At 38.2% G+C, this 14,303-nt stretch overlaps 2 protein-coding genes across 3 annotated transcripts in view; one reads left to right on the plus strand and one right to left on the minus strand.

Annotated features, from left to right (window-relative positions):
* Nucleotides 1–4,672: 4,672 nt before the first annotated feature.
* On the minus strand, nt 4,673–11,548 carry LOC103479554 (NAD-dependent protein deacylase sirtuin-5, mitochondrial-like). Of its 2 annotated transcripts, XM_008434051.2 has the most exons (10): nt 11,430–11,548; nt 10,572–10,628; nt 10,057–10,161; nt 9,555–9,688; nt 9,224–9,449; nt 7,515–7,602; nt 7,368–7,421; nt 6,050–6,173; nt 5,785–5,900; nt 4,673–5,615 (listed from the first exon to the last, which is right to left on the minus strand). In XM_008434051.2, the coding sequence occupies exons 3-10, from the start codon at nt 10,154–10,156 to the stop codon at nt 5,543–5,545; spliced, it is 915 nt and encodes a 304-aa protein (XP_008432273.1). In that variant the 5' UTR covers nt 10,157–10,161; nt 10,572–10,628; nt 11,430–11,548; the 3' UTR covers nt 4,673–5,542. The 2 variants fall into 2 exon arrangements, with proteins under 2 accessions (XP_008432273.1, XP_008432272.1); XM_008434050.2 differs by lacking the exon at nt 10,572–10,628.
* Nucleotides 11,549–12,211: 663 nt separating this feature from the next.
* Nucleotides 12,212–14,303, plus strand: part of LOC103479553 (phosphatase and actin regulator 1-like) — a 50,791-nt gene continuing 48,699 nt past the window's right edge. The window contains exon 1 of the mRNA XM_008434047.2: nt 12,212–12,428. Within this exon, the coding sequence (XP_008432269.1) occupies nt 12,317–12,428 (112 nt within the window). The 5' untranslated portion in view covers nt 12,212–12,316. The remainder of the gene's footprint in view (nt 12,429–14,303) is intronic.

Consider the following 14,303-nt stretch of genomic DNA (forward strand, 5'->3'; position numbering starts at 1 on the left):
ATATATACATATATATATAGGAGGCAGGGTGCTGCAGGGTGTTGATAGAATTCCTCAGAAGTGCAGGCTGACAAGCCACAGCTTGTAGTCAGCAAGCTGTCAAGTGAGAAAGCGTCAACATACCTAGATGATTATACACCAAGGCTGTTAATGAAGAGGTAGTATCCCTGATCACATGCATTTCTGCAAACAAAGAGTTTTTTTTTATTTCAGAGTTTTTGATATAACTTGAGTGCATATGTAAGCATGTAGCTTAATATAGCAGAAGACAACATTAGACGCCTAAACAAAAAGAAGTAGGAAACGTGTTTATGATTGCAAGAAGTACCTGCACTTGTTGCACACGTTTCTGTTTGTAAGCTTTGAGTAGATCAATAGCCATCAGGCACATGAGATTCAAGTACAACACCCACTTTTCAGAAATCCTCTTAAAGCTTTAGATAATTCAGATAATCTGTGTGTGTACGTGTGTTTGCGCATGTGTCTTTGTGTCCAGTTTAAGTGTCCTCCATCGTACGTGAGGTTGTCTTTCGAAGCATCACGTGCGACACTGAAGCCAAGCACCTACAGTTTGCTGCACGCAATGCATGGCAAGGAAATGCAGAGAGAGACAGAGCAACAGACTGAGACAATGGCCGATGCAGAATATGTCAAAGTAACTGTGTGTGAGAATCGGTTTTATTTCGTGATGCTCTTTAATTACGTGAGGTGTCATTATAGTTAGAATAAAAATGACAATATTATCGTCATTAAAGTTTTCTCACAGCAGTTCATTTGTTTGTTTAGTTTTTAGTTATTCTTGTGTTCTGTTCTTTGGGCAATTACATTTATGACTAGATTATATCAAGTCTTTTCACCTATGGTTTGTAGTTTTAGTAGTTCAAGCTTCTTTTGTGTTATTATTCATCCCTCTTCTGTCAGTTCCACAGCTGTTAATCATCTGACTATCACTCCTGCATTTTATGTCTATTTCCACTCACCCTTTTATGTAAAAATTTTARCTCTCTGGTTTAAATTTTTTTTTATTGGTTCATCTGTTCTCCACTGCTCGACTCTGCTGTAAATTTGTSGTGGTTTGTTTTTGAAGGTATTTAGTTTAGCTGTGTTCAGCTCCTGCCATTTTGGAATTTGTGGACCTTCAAGTGTTGCTTTGGTTAGCTACTGCTTTGGTTAGCCATTCCGTTAGCTATTATAAAGCTGTTAGAAGACTGAAAGTGATCCTAARGAATTTTAAGTGTGGCAATATTAAAATACCTCATAATCAACATGATTGTTGCAATGAATAATTACAAAATTACTTTTTTTTTGTTTCAATGTTTATGGAAAAGAACACCATAACACGATCCAGCTAAGGCAGAACTTCTCTGCTGTAGGTCATTATAGCAATGTCCTTTTCTGATGAGGACTGAACACATACACAAAAGTTCACAATGGCATTTTCAGAAAGCTCACCACACACACCCAACCATTCAGTCTTCAGCAAAAAAAAAAAAAAAACTTATCTAAAAATATACATACATATATATTTAAGCCAGAGCAGAGCTATTTAAAAGGAATACTAGCGATATGAAAGYACAGCCYGTCACATRAAAGACATCCTGCATTGCTAACATGGCAGAGTGAACTGTGTCTTTCTAAACAGATGTGGACATGTGCTGTGCGACTGGATGGCTTCAGTATGGAACTGTGTAAAATTTATGAAAGTTCAGCCAGCCTTCCCTGCTTTTCTCTGACATTTCTGCCAGTCTGCACATAAAATGAAAAGTGTTACTCACATGCAGGATGAATACACACTGGTTCTGGCATATTTTTCTCCTGATGCACATACACTAGTGATGGGTCATGCCCAAAAGCATCGACTCTAAGAGTTAATGTTTTGTGGTGAATTAGTAAGAGCTAACTCCTATGAAAGGGATAGCTGGGCTCCGCATAAATGTACATACTTTCATATACTGCTTACAGGACACAATGTTTTGTTTAGTGGCATGAGGGCAGAATAACGCATYTCCAGATCAGAATCAACCAATCAGAGCCAGGAGGAAGGTTTTAGCACCATCAATCACGCTCATGTAAGTGCTGTTCAAGATTGCTGATTTACTGTAGCGGCCATCAGTTGCCATCCTAACTAGTCTGCGCATTCACAAGAGGCTCTGCTGTGAGGAGTTGCAGTGGCAAGGGGAAGGGTGAGAGCAGCACATACACAAGCTTGATTGACAGTCCTAATACCTTGTTCTGATTGGTTGTTTCTTACCAGTTTTGCATGTCTGCGATTTATTTAACATAAGTTAAAAACTAATATTGCAGAGATGCATGTCAATAAAATGTATTTAAATAAAAATAAATATTTGTTAAGCTGCTACCAATGACAAATCTATTGCCCTAAACAATTTAGGTCTCAAAAACTGTTTTCCACTTCATATCCACAAAGAAGAAGACAAAGTAGGTGGAGGTTGAGTTCAAACCTGCTCCAAAAATGACAGCTGAGATTTCCACTAAGTGCCTCTCTGTGTTCTTTTCTTCCAGTGACAAATAGAAGTTGGCCTTACTTCTGCCTCCAGGAAGGCACCAGTAATAGAAAAGCAGATGTGGAAGGTCCAATCAAGATAATGATGATGGGATGCATTAACAGAGATACTTTATTGAAGACAAAAGCATATGATTTTATATGCCATGTTTAAAAAAATAAAAAAAAAAAAAAAAAGGAGCCACAAATAACGCTTCTTACCAAAGTGGCCCGAGACCAGGTTGTGTGGCGCCGCTCTGCTTTGTGAACTAAAAAATTTATCATGAGAGCTAAAACTATAGTGGCCATGAAACGAACCTACGAGAAGAGGCTCCCCTGAGATCATACTTATACTCACACACCATTCTCTCTTTTGGCCACAGGCAGAAATGGCTCTCGTCAACGAGTCTCTTTATGACTGTCTATTGAAAGTAACCTTCCATGGTCAAATTAAGTTATTTCTAACCATGTATCACAATTACTTTTACTTAAAAAAAACTGTTAAATTTAGTCATGCAGGAGGATTTTAGACGTCTGCCATGAGCAGACCAGAGCTTCCTAACCTYAAAGGCAGACAACATGAGGTATGGAGAGATTTTAAACAACAAAGAGGACATACTTGTTAACTAAAGACAATAAACCAATCTTAAAATACTAAAAATAAGCAACAAATTATACAGCTGCAATAGTTTTACTGAAAACTGAGTGCTCTTCCCAAACCACTTTATGACAGTTCTTAAGTTCTAAAATGAGTGCTAAACACTTCATTGTGCAGTAGAGTACTGGTGAAATGTTTGGTTGTTATATTTAAGCCACTCGGGTCAAACATCAACATCCGAGTGCGTCTTGTGTGGCAGCCATATTAAAATAAAGGTCAAGAGGAGACTTGCCTCAAATGCAGCTATTTTATGGGATGTAGGCTGGCAAGAGTAGGAGTTTGATTTGTTGACAATGTTTAGAGATTCAAAGTGAATAAAAGGGGTTTGAAAAGACTTTTTAAAAAAGTGTGTATGTGTATCTGTAAAATGCTTTCTTAATATGTCATTACAGGTAAATACAATTACTGATGTTTAAGCGAAAGTGAATCGTTTTATCCTTTTCATGGAAGGATGACGGGATAGGTCAATCAACTTGAGAAGGCGGGGTCTAAACCCCGCCTCTCACCTGTTGACCACTGGATTTAGGCACCAGTACCGCTGGCGACCCCACTAGGGATAAGCGTGTGAAATAAGATTGATTGACTGACTGACTGACGGACGGATGGATAATGTCCAAACATCATTTTGTGACCTCAGAGACAAGCAGACTTGGATTAGGCCACATCAAAAATAAGTCTACCCCTGAACGACAAAATACCTGAAGACGGGTATTGGAGTGGCCTTACCTAAATGGAAACTTTAATTTGATTTAGATGTTGTGGTACAACCTTAAACAGACGGTTTATCAAAAAAAAAAAAAAAACTTGGCCAAAATTTCTCCACATCAAGGTAAAATACATATTGCCAGTTACCACAATTCTTAATAGGCTTAGTGGGAGAATTACTGCTGCAGTAATTGCCCCCTGGGCAGGTTATTAATGTCAACTTTCAATTTTGTGTAGGTAGGGGCAGGTTGACATTAATAACTTTAAAAAATGGTTTGATGAAGTGAAATGGAAATCTTTAAATTGTCACAAAAAAAAAGCAAAAACAGAAGAAATCTGTGGGGCAACAAATACCTTTTCAAAGCACAGCAGACCTGTGCTTTGACCTAGCCTGCTAGGTTATTGGACCCAGCAGGCTAGGTCAAAGCACAGGTCCTAGCAGGCTAGGTTATTGCTGAAATAACCTCTTCCACTGTTCTTTTATGGGTCATGAGCAAATAAATTTGGAGAACTCCTGTTATAAACAGAGAAGTTCTAACACAAATGTTTCCATATTACAACCTATTTCAACTGTGAAAGGTACGGAATGCAAATATGTTATGTTGACTATTCTTTCAACAGCTTTATGATAGAACAGTCAGGAATAACAACTGAACAAAACTGCTAAATTGTTTCCATCTCCCCTCCCCAGAATAAAATAGAACAACTTAAAGAAAGCTAAACGCTGGCCTCTAGTGTTCACATTAAGCACATGGGAGGTTGTATTCTTTTACTGTGAATCAGGAGAAAAATGAACGGCACAAAAATCAGTATGCATCACTGAAGAATTTTAATAATTATGCTTTGTGTAAATGCGTCGGCAGTATTAATACTTTTAAAAAGTAGCTGTGCGTATAGTCCATAGACAATGAAAATGTAAAAAAAAAAAAAATCTTGTTATTGCTTGTTGTTCTAACCATATATGATTGAGAAAACAAGACAGAACAAACTAAAAATGCATCTTATGTCTCCTGAATACATCATACATGCAACCAGATGACTTCAGACATAATATCAAACACCGTCAAACACAATGAGGAGTAGGTTATTCTTTATCATTTTTAGTAAACTAAACACTTGACTAAATCTCTGTAACATTGCTTGATTTGGACTTGAGGTTTAAAAGCAAGCATTTGGTCAAAGTTGAATCAACAGCTTGAAAAGGCACAAGAGGATGTCTGCACACCTGTTCATAGGACAGCGAAGGAACAGAGGAATCCCATCCATTGGCACAAGAAGGAATATTAGTTCTTTCTACAGCATAATTGTTTCTACTAACAGAAGAATCTCCTCTAAACATTTTATCTGAAGACGGAAGATAATTTCCTACGGAAGTAAGTAAATGCGGAGTGCATTCCCTTTCATAATGAAGTTGCATTTTCCCACCTTTATTCCAAGAAGAGAATATTTGTTAAAAAAAAAAAAAGTTCTCCAATCCGAATCCAGTTTGTAAGCAAGATTTTCAAGTATTAAGAAATTCATAATATAAAAAAAAAAAAAAAAAAAAAAAAGAAACTCAGTTTTTTTGGGGGCAGTTTGCTATTTGATAAACTGTGATGAAATACAGCAGCTCTGGATTGTATTAGGATGTAGAAGAAACCACCAACTTTCATCCAATAAGAACAGCCTAACGATTTTTACAATTCCTCTGACTCATGTGGTGCCAGAGCCGGAGGCAGCGTGGTTCCACATGGACCCTGGAAATGGTACCTGTGTCCCATCAAACAGAGAGTAAAACACAACACAAATGTTAGAACGCTGAGGAGTAGTGGTGTTAAATCTGCTAATGATTCTTTTGGTTTATTTTGAAGCTAAGATTATAAATGCAGACTATCACATATGTTTTTAAAATAGAAGTTTAGTGTTGTTACTGACTTACATGAAGTATTCAGTTTTTGGTGTTGTATTCATATTAAATTCTGCAACCGGAACACCTCTGGCTGCAACCCGGGGACCAAACATGGCTGCTGGGTAAACAATGGATGACGTCCCCACCTGCAAGTAAACAACAGGGAGCAATAACCCAAGAGTCAATGCCGCAATTCAGGTCAAGTCCTTAACACACTCTGGAAAAATACGGCATTACATGAAACTGTCACACAGGTGAAATGTGTGTCAATGTGCCTACATGAAAGACAACTCACCACCAGACAGAGGTCACAGAGTTCCATTTCCTTTTCCACATTAGTCAGAATGTGAGAGTCCAAAGTCTCCCCAAAGAAGACGACATTGGGCCTCAGAAGACCGCGGCAGTCTCTCTCCTCACATCTTTATGGAACAGCAGCAAGAAGTATAGGTTAATTCAGCTCCTACTTACAGTAAAAACAAAACAAAACAACAACAAAAAACTAAAAACAGCAAAAAAAAAAAGAGGGTTCAGTCAGCTGAGAAACATGTTTCAAAGGCAAAGTCAAAAATAAAAAGGGGGCAATCGCCTAAAATGTCACTGAGAAATGAATACAGAACTCTTTGGTCGTATTTAGGCAAAATTTGACCTCGAAGAACATCACTGCCCTCTAGTGGACGAGTTCAATTCCCTGCGTTGCCTCTGAATTTAAAGGGCATGTGGAGCTGCATCGTGTCTCCTGAAGCCAAACCTTATGTGTCAGGCATATATAACGCCTACTTAGCATTATACATATACAGCCATTTATTTCTGAAGGTTTGATTCACAGAAGAGTTGAAATGAGAATAAGATAAGTGGGGCAGCTTGATAAGATGTGTCATTAAACAAATGCTTCTATGCAAATGTGTTAGCAGACAGCTCCTTTCATAGTTTCTCTCATTCTTCTTCTGCATCTTCTATTGACAAATTGTCCCGACTGAGTGATGCTCCAATAATGCTGTCTGCCTGGAGGGCACAAATGAAGTAAAGTAAAGCAAAGCTAAAAATTGAAATCAGAACAGAGGGCTGTTCAGGAACGAGGTTTGTTTACCAGCAGCAAGCTGCCACATTCTTTTTACTCTGCGTTTGTGCATAGATGTACCACGTACATGCATTTGATCCCCCGTTTACTCTAATCAGAAGAGCATAAAGTGACATTCAGCTAAAAAAATGAACTGAATGTTTTAGTTGGGTAGTTTCTTGGTTCTTTTAGGGTGAGACATAACTGGTTTTCATTTAGTTTTTTTATGTTATTAAAATCTAGGAAGCATATAAAATAAATAGAATATAAAACATGGACTTTTTGTACCACATTAAAGAGCAAATGAGTGAAATCCATGAGTCTGAAAACCATTGCTGAAGTGTTTTAAATATAAAACTTAACACATTTTTAATAGTTGTTTTTTACCATGTATGAATATCTAACCAGCTTAAAGTCAAGGAGATTAAAGGTTGTTCCGTCAAAATATTTCAGGTCATAGACATTAGGAACACTCCCCTGAAATCAGTAAAAAGGGGAGCTAAAACGCTTAGGAAATATATGTGTCAGTGTTAATATGGTGTGTAGATAATCTTACCTTGGCAGTTTATCCACAGGAATCTGTGCATCAGAAACATTTGCGCCAGGTGCTCTGAAAACAAACAAAATGTGTAAAAACAGAAGGGATCAAACCACAAATTCTGAATGTTTATTAGTGTGTGTATATTCATCAAGGGTTGCCTACCCTTTGCTCTTTAAAGCAGCACATATGGGGCTTTGCTTGTTCACGGTCACTTGTCCACAACTCATACAGCGTGTCTCCAGCAGACTGCCTGCAGTTACACACACACACACACACACACACACACACACACACACACGCGCGCGCGCGCAAACATACACACAGTACACAAAATGCAATGAACACAGAAATAATTTCATATTTTTAATTGTTGTGGTGCTGCTTGGGATCCTGAGAAAAAAAAACACATTACAAACATTCAATCCTGAGTCTTAAGAATGTTTCTCTTTGCGTCATATTGTCAAAAAACTCCATCATCGTAGTCGTTGAATGCAGGTGTTGTAACTGTTTTCATGACACAGGTATCTAAACAAGCGCATAGAGATGCAGACTCTTTCTACAAACATTTTAAAGAATGGGAACTAGTCAATTCCAGCAGTAAATAAAGAGGGATTCAATGCAGCAGATGCTGAGGTTCAAAGTGTCACCAACATTGTGCGTGGTCATTAGCTCCAGACCTGCAAGCTTCCCATAATCTTACAGAGAACTTCCTAAGAAATGAGTATCCCTGACTGAGCAGCTGCAGTGAAGCTTTACATCAAATAGTTCAATGTAAAGTGTTGAATGTAGTGGAGTAAAGAACACAGTCACTGAACTCTGGAGCAATGGAGACAAGTCCCTGGCAGTGTTGACCATGATCATGAGTCTCTTGTCTGACAAACTAATGTGCAGGTCTGTCTTTGGCATTTACCAGGAGAACAGCACTTGCCCGACTGCATTGTGTCACGCGTCAAGTTTGGTGCAAAGAGGATTATGGTGTGGGGCGGTTTTTCAGGAGCTGAACTCATCCCTTTAGTTCCAGTCAAATGGAACTGTTAATGCTTCACCATATAAAGAAATTTTTTGGGTAATTTCATGTACCCGACTGTGGAAATTTGAGTTTGGGAATGGGCCCCTTATTTTTCAACAAGATTCTACACTAGAACACAAAGCAAGAGCCAGAAAGACAAGGACGAGGAGATTTGGTGTGAAAGAACGAGGCTGATCTGCAGAGAGTCCTAATCTTAACATGACAGAAAATCTTTTAGGATGACATTACATCACGGTCTGGCCACACAAATGCGATTCAGGAAAAACAGTCAAAAATTACAACAACTCCTCAGCTTCACAGAAAGCAAATCCAGAAGAGTTTAAACCGTTATAATTGCAAAGGTTGGTCTGACATTACAGTATGTGGAATAAACATGGGATGTCTCTTAAACTCATCTGTAAGCAAAGGCAGACAAGCAAGTACTTTTAGAAATAGTGTGTTATAATTTCTATTCCTCTCAATTGTGAAGAGTTCACAACAAAATCCAAAACTCAAATTCAACCATGACTCCTTTTTTGCACTCTTTATGACATGAGGACATATTGACCAAATGGCTGACAAAATGTGTTATTGCAGTGAGTCTGTCCACTTCATTTGCTCATCAAGTGTCTAAGACCCTTAATACTTGTCACTTCATTAGCTACGAGGAAGCTTCATGATACTTCTCCTCAATTAAATTGATTTTATTTTATGTTTCAAGTGAATGTTTCTGTTGGAAGCAGATCCTTTCAAATCACATTTTGATATGGTCAATTAAAACGTGCAGAAAAAGAAAATCTAGACAATTGCTCGTCATGTTCTTACAGATTTCATCACTACAGAATTCCCCACTAACACTCACCGTGAATCTTGAGCACATGTTTTGACCCAGCCTGTCGGTGCAAATCATCTTGGCACTGGGTGATGACCACCACCGAGCGCCCCTGCTTCTTCAGACGAGCTTCGCACTCGGCTATGGCCAAATGGACGGCGCTGGGCTTCTTGTCCAGCACAAGCTCTCTCCTGTAGTGATAAAACTCCCAGACCCGAGACGGGTTGCGAGAGAAGGCCTCTGGAGAAGCAAGGTCCTGGGGGAGGGAGGGGGGTGGGTAGATCCACGTGGACAAGTTTAAAGAATGGAGCTCAGAGGGAAGAATGTTGTAATCCGACATAGCTTCTTTGTTTAAATGTACCTGGGAATGCCACTTCCTCCACTTCTCATGTTCTCCCCTGAAAGTCGGTACGCCACTCTCTGCACTCACACCTGCTCCGGTGATGATTGCTATGTTCTTGGCTTTAGCGAAGGCCTTTCGGAATTCAGACATGTCTGAGAGCCGAATGAGAAAGAGGTACATTTTTTGCAATGTTTTTAAAAAAATTTGCAAAAAAGGAAAAGCTGGAAACTTACAAAACTGTTAAAACTACATGTTTGTAATCTAACAGTCATGTTGTTTTTAGATTTTTCTCACCCCCATAATGATAGGTTTTAAATTACCCTATACCAAAAAGATTGTTCATTTACACAAAATTCACCCAAAATCTCAATTTAGTGAATAGAGTAATACTTGTTTATTTGTCTTTAAGATACAGTACATCCCAGTTACATTGAATATTGTTACGCCTAAACAATTTCCTACTAGATGCTGCCTGGTTGAAAGAGTGGGTCTGTGAGGTTCTAAAAAGCTCTCGTTTTACCTGAACTGGGTCTTCCTGGTTCAATCACTGGTCCTGTTGTCACATGTGTGGAGCACATGCGAAGACCAAGTGAAAAGACAGCTCGGCTTTTGAGAAGCATCGTCACTAAAAGATCAGAAGAAACAAAAAATGCCAGTTTTTTTTTTTTTATAGCATGTCATTTTACTTTCCACACACAATTTCAGACTTCTTTAAGGTTTGTAATATTTCCTAAGAGATTTAAATATTTAAATATCATCCCTTATGCTAAAACAAAGACAATATTTTTTTGCTACTGAATGTAGTTTTTATGTGAATATTTTTGAGTTAAGAATATTATCCAATAAGTTGTGATTTACAAACGTTGCAGATGCAATCTAGAAAAATAATAATAAAAAGACACCAACCCAAAAACTTTACCAAAACACATTTCAGAAAGTAAGACCCAAATGACCCATATTTTTACTATTTTGCCTGATATAGGGTGTACATATCACTGCAATATTGTTGGCAATTTTGACTGCAATAAAACCTACATTTATTGCATTGCTCTCGGCCAAAGCTGTAGACTTSGACACTGAAAACCTATAAAGCTGGACAAATATATTGTTAGCAAGCAGAACACATGACACATTAGAATATTTTATATCCATTCCCAGGTAAATGTATTCTATCAAAGCCCGTCTCCACTGCATTCCTTGACAAATTACCAAAGACAGCTTGCAGCATTGCTTTTGGGCAATKAAACAAATGGATGATTTTGCTCTTGATGCTTTTTGTAGCTTCTCGGGTCAACATATCCTCTAAATGACTAGCAGATATGGTGCAAAAAAGCTGTGTAGTTCGAGATGTATTTTTATTGCAGCAAGAAGCCGCAACAGTACCGACAGAGTCTGGGGATCTTTACACTGATAAGGCAAGTAATGTACACACAGAGGAAAGCTTAAGAATATGTCTGTTTAACGTAATACCTAACAATTGGGAAACGGGAGAAAATAAATAGTTGAACTGACACACTTATCAACACAAATAAAGTCAAACAAATGGAAAAGGGTTGAACTGAATGCCAGCTCTTCCATTCAATACAAATATTATACACCCTTTAATCTCTGTCGGTATTCTGACATTACGCAGCGCTCTTTTCTAATGTTACCTACATTTTTAACTTGAAAACTCGCAAACAAAATATTCCAAGCATAGTTTTTAAGTAGCAGCCTAATGCCGTAATATTTCAGCAGGATTCTTTACAAAATGCAGACGTATTGTGTTGCCCAACAGTCGTGATGTACGTGACTGCTTCCTAAAGATGTCGTTAGAGCAAAGAAAACCACGTAACCTTAACTTGCATCGAGCAAAAGCAACGTGAACGAAAGCAGTTTTTTAAAGGAACTTACACGTGGAGCTAAATTGCACCGACTTCGACAGGAGTTTCTTTCCGTCTGACGAGAAAGACACGCTGGGCTTGTTTACCTATCTGTCCTCAATTACCAGGAGGGGCCGCAAAGGAACAAGAGTGTCGTAAAGCCAAGATTATGTATAATTCCAGTGCGCCCTCTAGTGGTTGATATCCTTAACTCGATCAGGAAGATAAAATTACTCACTTTCCAAAACGATTTTGCCTCTATTGACATTAATAATAATAATAATAATAATAATAATAATAATAATAATAATAATAATAATAATAATAATAATAATAATAATGCTATGGATAAAAACACATATTCTAAACTGTTACATTTTTCAACTGTGGACTTTATATTCTTTMATTTTCTACTTGAAAATACAAACTGTCTGAATAAATAAATAAAAAATAGAAACACAAATAAAGGCAGWTGTTTCGCYATTTTTAAATTTAGTTTGTTTATAATTTTATTATTTTTTAATCTTAAAAGCTAAACTAAATTACACTTCATTGAATAGAACTAATATATTTTATTTGAATTCTTATTATTTATTGTGACCGAGTCACTGTATTTTAATGTTTTTTGTAATTATTATTTTTAAAGTAGCTGATTCTCATTCACAATATTAGTTTATTTACTACTTTCGTGTTAAAAAAAGACTTTTCTTTTTTTTACTTTTTTATCATTTCACACCAACGCCTAACTCCCCCCCCCGCCCCCTCCTCTCTCCCTCTCTCTCTTGCCTTGTTCTCCCGCGTGCATGTGTACTGCCTCCTCCTCTTCATCGATCGCTGCCTCCCAGCGCGCGAGTGGCCGTGCGGCTCTGCTTCTGTCCCAGTCGGCCAGCAGTCATCTCTGGACACTGGCTCAAATTGATGGCGACCACACCGGCCAGCAATTCAGACCGAAGACCGCTCAGGAGGCTCCGCTCCACGAGCGACATCCCATATCTGGTTGAAGCCAGAAGATCTTTCAATCTGCGGACAGGTAGGAGCACATGCCCGCCTTGCGCTCTGATCCTCAGTGCTATACTCACGCCAGATGTCGCGGTGTCCACTGGGGTAGTTGTTGTGGTTCAATACGCCCCTGCTTTAARCGTGGAAAACGACCGCATCTTATTTTCCCCTCGTGGACCGGTGTTACAGTGGTGCGGGGAGGTTTATTCCTCCAGAAATTATCAATGGGCAGCGACGCTTGTTGGTAATCAGAGGGATAGTGTGACTGAAATGTTATGCAACTTTATGGACCGACACTAAGGGCAATTTGCTTCTTTAGTGCAAAATAAATAACAAGTGAACATTTCTTTCTAATCGCTTGAACAACGTTTTGTGTGTGTGTGTGTGTGTGTGTGTGGATTTTGCCATTACCATCACAGTTGTTGAACGCAATTACATAATACGAAGAAGCGCTCCCCAGCGTGGCCTGCAGTGGCTCAGGCTTGTGATGCATAAATCCAGAATGGACAAACGAGTTCTTTTATATGTTTTTATTTCCAGTTATTGGTCATAACTGTCAACATTACCCACATTTCAATTTCAGTTTTCAACCTGTAACAAAAATACGACAATAGCTCTCTGTGTCCATCATCCATGTGTGTTGCATACTCTGTTACCATGGTGACTTGGCATTTTATGCTGACTGAGTCAACAGGATTCAGATCTTTTGCACTACAGTGAAATTGGGACACATGCTGCATCCAGCAGTCTGTTTTAGATCTCATGAAAGTCCTTCCTGTGATTTACTCAACTCAACCAAAATTTAGATTTTTTTTCTGACACATTTAAAGTTAGTTTTTCTATGCTTACTTACTGTATCTAATAGCTAAGAATGACATTATAAATATGATGCTTCTTCTTTATCAACGTGCATCATAACCTCTACCAAGTCAGCACGTGCAAGAGTTGCTGTGTCTATATGCAGCAACAGTACAATGCAAAATATTCATAACTTTTTCCACATTTGGCACATTAGAGTTACAAACTATGTTCCTTGCTCTATCCTGGAATTGTATGTGTCCGGTGAACACATATTACTGTCACTGAGACAGATCACTGTTTCAGTGATCTGAAATTTAGAAAATCTTGTGGTGCCCGTATTCAATGCTATAAAAGCTAAAAGTATGGGTATTTGGAGTTTTGTCTGTTCAATTCAATTAAATTCAGTTTATTTACATGGAACATTTCTCAACAAATGTCATTTTAAGGCACTTTATAARGAAGTAATTTCAATTACTTCATACATACATTGCAATAGATCCTTATYATCAAACAGTGCACTAAGCTCAGTTTACTATTCAAATTAGTTCAAACAGTTTTCTTTCTAAGGAAATCCAGCAGTCTTTGAAGCATTCTCTGCACCTGGAATTTAACAACAGCAGACAATTGCATCATGTCATTGACTTTGCAGCAATTTCTCATATTGAGCAAGCATGGAGTGACAGTGGGGAGAAAAACCTTCCTTTAACAGGAAGAAATGTTCAGTTCTGCAACAGCTATCTTATTAAAACATAAGATTTTTATTTGTCATTTTGTTCTTAGAACATAACAAAATTGCAGTGTTACCCTCAGTGATAAATAAGTAAAATTATAAAACATATAAACATCTGTTGCTAAAGTCTCAATCAGTCCTTGCTTAGTGCAGCAAATGGGGGTGAGTGTGTCTGCAGTGGGGGCGGGGGGRGTGGATGRAAGCTGGACAGGGGACAGGTGGATTTTACAGCTCTTGGGAAGAAGCTTWTTCTTGGAGAAAGAATGCTTGGTTACAGTCTTTCTACACCTTTACCATTTCCCAGATATTGCTGTTTCAGCTATATAAACTTGATCAAAAAATAAAGTTTTAAGCCTTGGCTTCAAAGTAGACAGG

This window comes from Poecilia reticulata, linkage group LG17, assembly GCF_000633615.1.
Source record: "Poecilia reticulata strain Guanapo linkage group LG17, Guppy_female_1.0+MT, whole genome shotgun sequence".
Lineage (NCBI taxonomy): Eukaryota > Metazoa > Chordata > Actinopteri > Cyprinodontiformes > Poeciliidae > Poecilia > Poecilia reticulata.